Genomic DNA, 11,880 nt, shown 5'->3' on the forward strand with positions numbered 1-11,880 from the left:
ATAAATTGCAAATTGACCATGAGTCGCCGCGGTAATTATCAACATTGATTGGGTCTTTGAGAGTGAATGCTTACCGTGAATCGTTGTCCTCGGAAACACAAATCCAAAACCGCGATGGTTCCATACATCAAACAATCAGCCTGATTGGCTTTTACTTTGACAATCCACGTTTCACCTGAAAGCTCAAACCCATTCACCACCTCGATTTATTGCATGGGGAACATGAGATTTATTTCCCAGGTGTTTGTAAATGAAAACTCGTGAAAATGATGACAAATAATGACTGATATATATATCATCATAGTAAATATGTCGTGTTTCAATTGAAAATGTGCTCAGAAATAAGAAAATCTCTTCGATGCACACACACAAAAGTAAGTAAAAAAAAATTGTCACAAAAATTCCAAGATTGTCGGACACGAAGTCAGATGTAGGCCATCAAACTTTTTTGTATTTACTCTTATGATAAGACCTTCACCTCTGTCCCTGAAAATTTCTGACCTACCTCTTCAACCAATCGCATTGTGGCTGGTGAGAGGTGTGTCTGTTTGCTCGCGTCCATTGGTGCACGTTTTCACACACACACACACACACACACTCTTTCTTTCGCTCGATCGTAGGTGACACGACAGAACGTCGAATATCTCCGGGTCCGGCTTCCAAAAGGCAGGATTCAATAGAGGGGCAGTATTTTCTTGAGGTGAGAGGGGCATTTGGTCCGAGTTTACTTGATATTTAGTACAAATGATGGCAGTGAAATGTGCTGATTATTTTCCAAGTCTTTTCTGTCATTTTGATGTCGTCGTGTACTGACCGTGTAGGCCTACAACAAGAACCTAGCTTACGGATACAAAAGATGTCAGTGTTGAACGCATTTTGATACATGTGTGCAGTGAGACTTGAATGAAAGAGAGTCGAGCGTTTGTGGCTTATTATAGAATCAGTGACACTGAATCAGTTGTGTAGTATATATAGTATTTTTGCTACTCGTACAGCTGCGCTCGCGACTGTCAGGTTGATATGTCACGGTTGACTGAGTGGTTCTCTGCCGTCAGGCTGTATTGTCTGGGAATGTGACTGTGACTGACGGTTGTAACTGTACGTGTAGCGGTCGATGTGTAACACGGATTGCATGGTTGAACACAGCCATGACACAGCGAGAACTTGTGGAGCAATGTATTGCATCATGGACCATATTATTTCCCGAAAAGCAGGATTTACCTCAGGATCTCTCTCTCTTTCTCTTTCTCTCGCTCTGTCTATTTTGTTGTGTGTGTGTGTGTATGTGTGTTTGTGTTATATTTAGTGTCACGTGTGTGTGTGTGTGCATGCTTGCTTGCTAATTGCAGGCATGTCATTTTTAAAAGCTCCAGAGATCACTTAATACATTGTAATTTGTATGATTATTTTCCCCACATTTTCAAAGGATCTGGGCTTTCAGACTTAAAAAAAAAAAAAGTTATTTATTTATTTTCTGGACCCTTGGTGGGTCTGCAGCACTGCTCACTACACTACCCATGTAACTGTCTTCACAGGCACTAGAAAAAAAGGACACTTTTGTAACTGTCAAAAAATAGTGTTGAACACGACTTCATTAGCAAAAACAGATTGCTTTGCCACATTTGCATTTTTTCTTTTTACAGCGTTCACAGCTGGTTTTGTACAGAGATAATTGTGTGAGCATTCCAACACTGATTGTGGTAATTTACTGATTGTGGTAATTATATGCACTGCTGCTTTTATGTGCAGACAGGTGGGGGTGGGAATTTATTTTACATTTGGCAAACATAGAGACAGTAGATTAAGCTGTAAGTGTAAACAGAAACAAGTATTATTTATTGAAGAGTGATTTAAAGGCACAGTAAGCCTCCCGTAAACCATCACAGATACTGTCAGGCTTTTTACACACAGTACAAACACCCTTTCATTTAAACACTCACCGCTTGAGAACGTCCTAAACAGCGAGCAATTTTCAAAGAATTTATTTTTGCGTGGTTTATCTTCCCCATGAGCCATCGTGAACCCGTGTGATCCAGTTTCCTTTTTTTCACAATTTAGTCGTCAGTTTGTGATTTCAATGCGACTCGCTGTAAGCTTATCTGCAATAGCACGTTATTATGTACCTCTGAACCTAAACGCGACAAACGGCTGCGATTCACGCGAACTCTAATGATGGCTTTTGACTGTTCAGAGGAACTGGCAATAGACATAACCGTCGTCTGTTACAAGAACCACGACCTTGGGTGACCCTGCTTTCGGGCTTTTCCTTTTTTCAAACTTTCAAAACTTCGAATTGTACTGGTCTTGTCTTGATGAAAAAAGAATTCTTTTATGATTTAAGAATGTTTGTGTAACAAGCTGTCAATTTATTATTTAGATTTTAAAAGTTAGGTCTAGCGCCAAAACGCACCGTCCGATTGTCTGATCAAACAATCCGCAAAATTAATTCTTTGAAAATTGCTCGCTCTTTACGTAGGGCACCTAGGACGTTCTCAAGCGATGAGTGTTTAAATGAAAGGGTGTGTGTACTGTGTGTAAAAGCCTGACAGTATCTGTGATGGTTTACGGGAGGCGTACTGTGCCTTTAAGCACTACTGCTTTTATATGCAGACAGGTGGGGGTGGGAATTTATTTTACGTTTGGCAAACCTAGAGACAGTAGATTAAGCTGTAAGTGTAAACAGAAACAAGTATTCTTTATTGAAGAGTGATTTAAGCAAAAAGGATACGCAATTTAGGCTACAAACTTAGTTTATGCAAACCACAATTTACCTATTGATGATGATGGCTGGTGGAATTTTTTTTTCATCTACATTGTACTTAAAGCTGATCTTTCTTGTTATGACTTGTCATTTGGCGCTGGCTGCAGTTGGCAAATGCTGGAACATTTCTAAAGACTTTAAAAACTGAACTTTACTGTCATTTTAGCAGAATAGACACTGTTAGGAAATAACTAAGTCGGGTTTTCATGGTTGTGGAACAGTTGTTTTTCTTTAAAATTACTGAGGCTAATAAACTCATGTGACATTTGAAGTTGTGTGTAAGACAAAAACTGGTAAGAATTCTTGTCTCCATACTCGGTCAGTTATCTGTGAACTGAGGCGAGCGATGGCAACTGAACATTGAGTAGTCAGCTCCAATGTGCATACTTTTCAACCAAAAGAGCTTAGTGCTGAGCCGACAGTGCAGAAAATACAGATTGGAGCTAATTTTCACTGGGTTTTTATTCAATCATTTGGTTTTAATGTCACATGCCAGGGTTTATTAGCCTCAATATTTCCATAAAAAAAAAGCATTTTTTCCTCAACCCATAAAAACCCAACAGCGTTTCAGCATTTGCTGGATTCGTCTTTTGAGGATGAGGTGGTGAGAAAGTAATAGTAGTAGTAGTAGTAGTAGTGGTTAGGGACTGGATTGGTATCCATAAGCCTCACGGCTTCTTTTTGCGTCCCATCTCATTATCAAATTTGTTGCAGATCAATCATATTATCATGCTCAAAGTCGTATTTACTCAATATCAATTATCGTACAAAAAAAGTGACTCAGTCGTAAGTTTTTGTATGTCCAGCAGATTTTGAAAGTGTTAATAGTTTGTGCATTTTTAACATCATCAGACAGTGTGTTCCATGGTGGTGCATTTTTTCCAGATAAGTACCCAGAAGAAGACAAGCCACCATGTCTAACATCAAGCCGAACGGTGAGAGTGAGAGTCCGTTCCGACAATGGCGGCGACCAGACCTGGCCAGCAAGTGTACCTACACCCCTGGCATGCCCCTGGAGAAATCGCCTCACAGACATGTGCCTGTGTAAGTGTGATAGGGTGACGGGGGTCGGCCCGCTATTGCGCGGGTCCGCTATTATGCGAGTCTGCTATTGCGGGGGTTAGGGTTAGACCCGCGCAATAGCGGCCCCGCGCAATAGCGGCCCAGCCCCGGGTGACGCAGTAGTCTCCCTTTCATGGCAGCTGCTCTGCATTGACAGAAATTTCGCGAAATCGGCAGCGTTTGGCCGTAAATGCCTCTAACACTTGTCCTTTTTGCGAAATTGGCAGCCACTTTTTGGTCTGAAGTTCTCAAATGCCTTGGATATCATCACACTCGGACAGCTAGATACTAGAAGTAGAATGGATAAATATTGCAATAATCTATAAGCTATGGCAGAAAGTGTTAGTTTTCGTGCATTTTCGGGGTTATGCTCGACACCAACCAACATAGACCATATAAATCATAATAGGGAGGCAAAGCAATGTTAATGCAATGTTCTGGTGACACCAAAATAACGGACTGGCTGCTGCTTTTGTGAAAATTGAGATATTTTAGAGGCCTTTATGCAATTTAGGCAAAACTCTGCCGATTTCGCGTAATGAGCAGCGTTTTGGCGATTACGGGATATGGAGAGAAAAAATTGCCGATTCTACAAATTCGGCAATACTGTGAATTCGGCATGACACATACACAGCTGATTTAGTCTTTACCTTCTGTTAGTGTTACCTTTCATCAGAAAATATTTTATTGCTTGCCAACAGACACACGGACATGGATATTTTGACATGAACAGCAGCTGTTTCTGTCGTTGGTTATTGATTGAGAGAGAGATAGTGACAGACAGAGAGAGAGAGAGTGCGCAAAATAAACGGGTGAGAGGTGGAAAGGGGGTGGGGGTAATGGTAAGAGAAAGAGGTGGGAGAGAAAGAGGTGGGTAACAGAGAGAGAGAGTGGGGAAGAGAGTGGCCGAGGAGAGAGAAGAGTGAATGAAGGAGGGGGGGGGGGGGGGGGGGGGGGGGGGGGGGGGGGGGGGGTTGGGATGGGGAGGATGATATATATGTGTGAGCATGTATCTGCCTATGCGACATTGAAAAAAAGGGAGCTAGTGAAAAAAATGCTAATTGCACACAAACACTGCACTTTTTTTTAGTCTTGGCCAGTCGCCTAAACATGAGTTTTTAATGATGGCATCTGATGTCGCATTGCAAAAGGGAAATTCAGTGTTTAATTAATACATTTAATTTCTTATACTTTGTTGTACACATCAGGTTTTTTTTAATCGTTCAGCTTTCAAAGAGCACACTCCTGTCACCTGTTACAAGTAGTTTTAAGTGTTCACATTATATTAATAATATTGTGTTGTTTTTATTTGTGTTTTATTTTTGTTCTAATTTTTACCTTTTGCTGCTGTCTGTCCATTTGTTCCAACCGTCTTTGTCAGGGATGTACCTTAACTTTTTTTGCTACCGGCCAGGGGGGCCGGTAAGTCAAAAATTGAACCGGCCCCTCATAATCCCAACCGGCCCCCAACCGGCCGGGATTTCTTACAACCGCCCCAGTGGCTCGTCGCGTGCTAACCACATACACAAAAGACGTACATTCATACTTATTATGCATACATGTGGATTTGCACTACTAATAACTACCACAAACACACACAAAACTTGATGACTAAAATGCTATATTTTAATATAATGATAATTAGCCTTGTTTTAATAAAGAATTTAAAATAAAAGCCACCACAAAGAAACAAGAAATCAAAACAACTTTCACACCCTGTCACACAATCACACACTAAATTAACCTCACTGAAAGTTACCCCCTTTATGTACCCCCTACCACACAATTTACAAAGTAATTTACAATGGAACTTTAATTACCACATTAACACTTACCGCGATTTGAACCCGCCGGGGGTGATTGGGCGGGTGCATGAACACTCCGCGCACTTTCCCAATTTTGAAGCTTCCGCGCATGTGAAACTCCCGCGCGTGGTGTATATGTAAGATGCGCGCGTGTTTTAGCAAAATGTGATGTGAAACTAGCGCGCGTGTCTTTGCTCGGTCAAATGTGAGACATTGAGACATTAACAACTGACACTTGTATATCCATGAAAACTGACACTTGTATATCTATATATTGAACACGTCTTTATTACACAGACAAGTCGATAAAAACGAATGAAGACTTAAACCATGCGTATAAGAATATTTTGTTCACTTATTATATAACAGAAATTACAGAAATTTCGGGTGTCTGGTATCACAGTCACAGAGACTGCAGCAAAGGTACAAGAGGGGGGAAGTCACAGCATGGCCGGCAAATTTTTCCAGGCCATGGACTTGACTTGACGAAGTGCTAACCGTAGGGACTGTGAGTACGCGCGCAAGTTGTATGAGCCGAACCAGTAATTCGTGCGCGGAAGTTACAACCCGATATTGCGCGGAGCATACATGTATTTTACAAGCGCGGAATTTACATATGCGCGGAAATTACCGGCTGCGGATTGGGCGACCCTGCCGGGGGTGATTGGGCGACCGCCAATATTCAGCCCTGTAATTGTACAGAACTTGTTATATGTTGTATGGAAATAGGATGACACGATTTATAAAAATGGATATTTCAAATTATACAAACCATGATGATTATACATGTACTATTTCAAATTATAAACAAGTCGCGTAAGGCGAAAATACAATATTTAGTCAAGTAGCTGCCATTTTTCAGCAAGACCGTATACTCGTAGCATCGTCAGTCCACCGCTCATGGCAAAGGCAGTGAAATTGACAAGAAGAGCGGGGTAGTAGTTGCGCTAAGAAGGATAGCACGCTTTTCTGTACCTCTCTTTGTTTTAACTTTCTGAGCGTGTTTTTAATCCAAACATATCATATCTATATGTTTTTGGAATCAGGAACCGACAAGGAATAAGATGAAAGTGTTTTTAAATTGATTTCGACAATTTAATTTTGATAATAATTTTTATATATTTAATTTTCAGAGCTTGTTTTTAATCCGAATATAACATATTTATATGTTTTTGGAATCAGCAAATGATGGAGAATAAGATAAACGTAAATTTGGATCGTTTTATAAATTTTTATATATTTGTTTTTACAATTTTCAGATTTTTAATGACCAAAGTCATTAATTAATTTTTAAGCCACCAAGCTGAAATGCAATACCGAAGTCCGGGCTTCGTCGAAGATTACTTGACCAAAATTTCAACCAATTTGGTTGAAAAATGAGGGCGTGACAGTGCCGCCTCAACTTTCACGAAAAGCCGGATATGACGTCATCAAAGACATTTATCAAAAAAATGGAAAAAACGTATGGGGATTTCATACCCAGGAACTCTCATGTCAAATTTCATAAAGATCGGTCCAGTAGTTTAGTCTGAATCGCTCTACACACACACACAGACAGACAGACAGACAGACAGACAGACAGACACACACACACACACACACACACACACATACACCACGGCCCTCGTCTCGATTCCCCCCTCTACGTTAAAATATTTAGTCAAAATTTGACTAAATGTAAAAATATGTTTATATTTTTTCAAATTACACTGGAACCCCCTTTTTAAGACCCCCCAAGACCTTGTTTTCTCAGACTTTGTGTTCATAACCTCTGTACATTTACCTCCATTTTAAGACTCCCTCCTTTTTAAGACCTTATTTTCTCAGATTTCTGGAGGTCTTAAAAGGGGGGTTCCACTGTATACACAAGGGGACTTTGCTTTGAAATCTGCTAAGGGTAACATGACCAACAAAAAAAAGGTCGTTAGGTTGTCTTTTTGACTCACATGCGAAGCAAAAGTGAGTCTATGTACTCACCCGAGTCGTCCGTCCGTCCGTCCCCCCGGCCGGCCGTCCGGAAAACTTTAACGTTGGATATTTCTCAAGCAAGGTCAAGGTCGCAGGGGCCATAAATGTTGTCTAAAAAACAGCTATTTTTCACATTTTTCCCATTTTCTCTGAAGTTTTTGAGATTCAATACCTCACCTATATATGATATATAGGGCAAAGTAAGCCCCATCTTTTGATACCAGTTTGGTTTACCTTGCTTCAAGGTCAAGGTCACAGGAGCTCTTCAAAGTTGGATTTTATACATATTTTGAAGTGACCTTGACCCTGAACTATGGAAGATAACTGTTTCAAACTTAAAAATTATGTGGGGCACATGTTATGCTTTCATCATGAGACACATTTGGTCACATATGATCAAGGTCAAGGTCACTTTGACCCTTATGAAATGTGACCAAAATAAGGTAGTGAACCACTAAAAGTGACCATATCTCATGGTAGAAAGAGCCAATAAGCACCATTGTACTTCCTATGTCTTGAATTAACAGCTTTGTGTTGCATGACCTTGATCTTGGGTCAAGGTCACATGTATTTTGGTAGGAAAAATGTGTAAAGCAGTTCTTAGTGTATGATGTCATTGCTAGGTTTAGTTATTTGACCTTGACCCTGAAGGTCAAGGTCATGTAAAGGTCAAGGTCAAGCATGTGAGTCGTATGGGCTTTGCCCTTCTTGTTTTAATTTTTTTTAAATTTTTAGTCTTGGTATGGTTCACAAAATGTGTCCGAGTTTTTTTTGTGTGAAATGAAAAAAAGTTTTAGGGTCGGTGGGAAAAAATAGGGTCAGTTGGGTTACCAGGGGCGGACGAGGGGGGGGGGGGGGGGGGGGGGGGGGGGCACGTGGGGGCACGTGCCCCCCCCCCCCCCCCCGAAAAAAAAAGAAGAAAAACAAAAGATTTTTCTATGCTCATTCTATGACCATTTCTAAGTTCAAATGGCACCAGATGGCACCATTTTGCTTCTTTGGGCAAAATTTTTTCCGGGGGGGGGGCATGCCCCTGGACCCCCCTAGCAAATTCGGGCGCTTCGCGCCCATCACATTCACTTTCGATTCAAAGTGCCCCCCCCCCCCCCCTTACAAAGCAACTGATCCACCCCTGGTTACCCTAAACCAACATATATTTTTGTTTGGCCTAATCTCGGAAGAATGTCTTTGCTGACTTTCAGTGGTAAATTTCTTTCACAACTCTGATATTGTATAAACCATGATGTTTCAGAACTCCAAAGCCGAAGATTATGCCCACAATCCTTCAGAACATCGGCAACACTCCACTAGTTCGCATCAACCGCATCACCAAGAAAGACGGAGTGGATTGTGAAGTTTGTAAGTTCAGGAGTTACAGTTTTGCATGACAATAATGCTTGTTCTCGCTAGAACATATTAATTTGATGTTGTTTTTACATTTAGTCAAGTTTTGACTAATGTTTTCAGGTAGTCTGGGAATCGAGACAAGGGTAGAGGTGAGGTGTGTGTGTGTGTGTGTCTGTGTGTCTGTGTGTGTGTGTACTCAGATTCCCAGAAAACTGATATTCATGAAACTTTACATACAAATACTTTGAGATGATATCCCCAGACTGTGAATGAATGCAAATGCGCTAGTACGCTATCATACAAGAACAAACACAACTCCAAATGTAAGTTCCTTCCACTGTTTTATACAGTTACAATAAACATACACACAAATACACACAATCATGAACATAAATGTTAGGTATTCAGAAATCTGGTACTCACAGGTTTGGATGCAAAAACAGAGCGAGATTACAATCCCGTGCACAATTTCACTAACCCCTTCATTTATGTTGCGAAATACACAAACAGTGCGTGAACTCACAGGCACACGATATCTACTTTACTGGTATCGAATCACGGCTCGTGTGTAATCAGAAAAACAGTTACAGTTCATATTCCGGCAGACTCAAATCACCGTCTGCTCTGCTTACTAAACACTCATTATATCTTATGTAATTAAGATCTTATAGACATATTTTAACTCTGTTCATACACAGAATTACACAGCGTCTATGGCCGTTCACTAGGAAATGTATTTGAATACTAATTCCTTCCACTGGCGACCTGGGTCTACTCAGTTCCTTTCGTCCTGTGACCTCTATGGTTCAACTATACGGACAACCATAACCTTGCAATAACTTCTCGAAATCCCGTCGAATTTCAGCTATGCTGGTCTAGAGTTATGATACTTCCGCGGCTTCTCAGATTCTTCACACTTGTCATCTGGCCGCTATCTCCCTCTCAGACCGGTTATATGACGCACTGCACAACATAAATAGCGGACATCTTGTCTTAGATATCTGTCTGCTATGTTTACAGTTTATAGTGTTAGTCGATTCAACTTATGCGATAAACACTCTCGCGATATTCGAATGCTTATTCCATTTACCTGTTAAGTGCTTTCCTGTCGCATCTATCCGGGCTTCCTCCCTCCCGGCCGATTACTTGGACAACCCCTCCATGTCCAAGGACAGTGGTAAAGTGTAACAATACCCTAGTTGCGATTTACAACATCAACTATTCTCGGTCAGTGAGCTGAACTCACAGTGCGTGCAACACACTTTGCTATGTCACGCTATATCTCTGGTTAGCGCTCTAAAAGCGTGGAGGATATCACTGTCATACTTTGCCTGTTACAGTGTTATTCGTGATTTCCTTTACACAGACTATTTTTTCATTTTTTTTTAATATAAATATCTTTGATGTCCTATTGATCAATGGATCTTTATTCCCCCGAGGTTAAGAGGTTAAGAGCACAGAAGAACAAGTCGCGTAAGGCGAAAATACAATATTTAGTCAAGTAGCTGTCGAACTCACAGAATGAAACTGAACGCAATGCAACACAGCAAGACCGTATACTCGTAGTCCACCGCTCACGGCATAGGCAGTGAAATTGACAAGAAGAGCGGGGTAGTAGTTGCGCTAAGAAGGATAGCACGCTTTTCTGTACCTCTCTTTGTTTTAACTTTCTGAGCGTGTTTTTAATCCAAACATATCATATCTATATGTTTTTGGAATCAGGAACCGACAAGGAATAAGATGAAAGTGTTTTTAAATTGATTTGGACAATTTAATTTTGATAATAATTTTTATATATTTAATTTTCAGAGCTTGTTTTTAATCCGAATATAACATATTTATATGTTTTTGGAATCAGCAAATGATGGAGAATAAGATAAACGTAAATTTGGATCGTTTTATAAATTTTTATTTTTTTTTACAATTTTCTGATTTTTAATGACCAAAGTCATTAATTAATTTTTAAGCCACCAAGCTGAAATGCAATACCGAAGTCCGGGCTTCGTCGAAGATTACTTGACCAAAATTTCAACCAATTTGGTTGAAAAATGAGGGCGTGACAGTGCCGCCTCAACTTTCACGAAAAGCCGGATATGACGTCATCAAAGACATTTATCAAAAAAACGAAAAAAACGTTCGGGGATTTCATACCCAGGAACTCTCATGTCAAATTTCATAAAGATCGGTCCAGTAGTTTAGTCTGAATCGCTCTACACACACACACACACAGACACACGCACATACACCATACCCTCGTTTTGATTCCCCCTCGATGTTAAAATATTTAGTCAAAACTTGACTAAATATAAAAAGCAGAATAAGAAAGTTCACATTCTTTAGCTATTCTACTCAGTTAAACCCTTCTTTTTAATATAGACCATAATTTTTTTATTTGTGAGATTTCATGAAGATGCACACACACATTCACTCATTCTGTCTTTTTCAGTGGCAAAGTGCGAGTTCTTCAACGCAGGCGGCAGTGTCAAGGATCGTATCGGTCTGCGTATGGTCGAGGATGCAGAGGCCAAGAAAATCATCAAGCCGGGCGACGTTCTGATCGAGCCAACATCGGGCAACACGGGCATCGGTATAGCGCTGGCGTCTGCTGTGAAGGGCTACAGGTGTATCATCGTCATGCCAGAGAAAATGAGCATGGAAAAGGTGGGAGAGATTCTGTTGCTTTGTGTGAAATGTGCATGCAGTGTATGCGTCTGTTTTGCTGTCTGTCTATCTACCAGTCTGTCTACCTTTCTGCCTGCCTGTCTGTCCACCCTGGGGGGGGGGGGGGGGGGGGGGGGGGGGGGGAGTAAAAGAGACGTTGTTGTCATGGTGAAATGCACAGCTTATGTGTCTCTGTTGGTCTACCAATCTGTCCAATGGAGAGGGAGAAAATAAGCATGGATAAGGTGAGACAGCTATCACTTTTCTTGAGAAATG

At 40.8% G+C, this 11,880-nt stretch overlaps 1 protein-coding gene across 4 annotated transcripts in view; it reads left to right on the plus strand.

The window, feature by feature from the left end:
- Positions 1-575: 575 nt before the first annotated feature.
- The window catches only part of LOC138973807 (cystathionine beta-synthase-like), a 253,496-nt gene continuing 242,191 nt past the window's right edge, over positions 576-11,880 (plus strand). For all 4 annotated transcript variants that reach the window (XM_070346516.1, XM_070346517.1, XM_070346518.1 and 1 more), the window contains exons 1-4: positions 576-700; positions 3,647-3,805; positions 8,849-8,955; positions 11,390-11,604. In XM_070346516.1, coding sequence (XP_070202617.1) covers positions 3,675-3,805; positions 8,849-8,955; positions 11,390-11,604 — 453 coding nt within the window. In that variant the 5' untranslated portion in view covers positions 576-700; positions 3,647-3,674. The remainder of the gene's footprint in view (positions 701-3,646; positions 3,806-8,848; positions 8,956-11,389; positions 11,605-11,880) is intronic.

Source organism: Littorina saxatilis, linkage group LG8, assembly GCF_037325665.1.
Source record: "Littorina saxatilis isolate snail1 linkage group LG8, US_GU_Lsax_2.0, whole genome shotgun sequence".
Taxonomy (NCBI): domain Eukaryota; kingdom Metazoa; phylum Mollusca; class Gastropoda; order Littorinimorpha; family Littorinidae; genus Littorina; species Littorina saxatilis.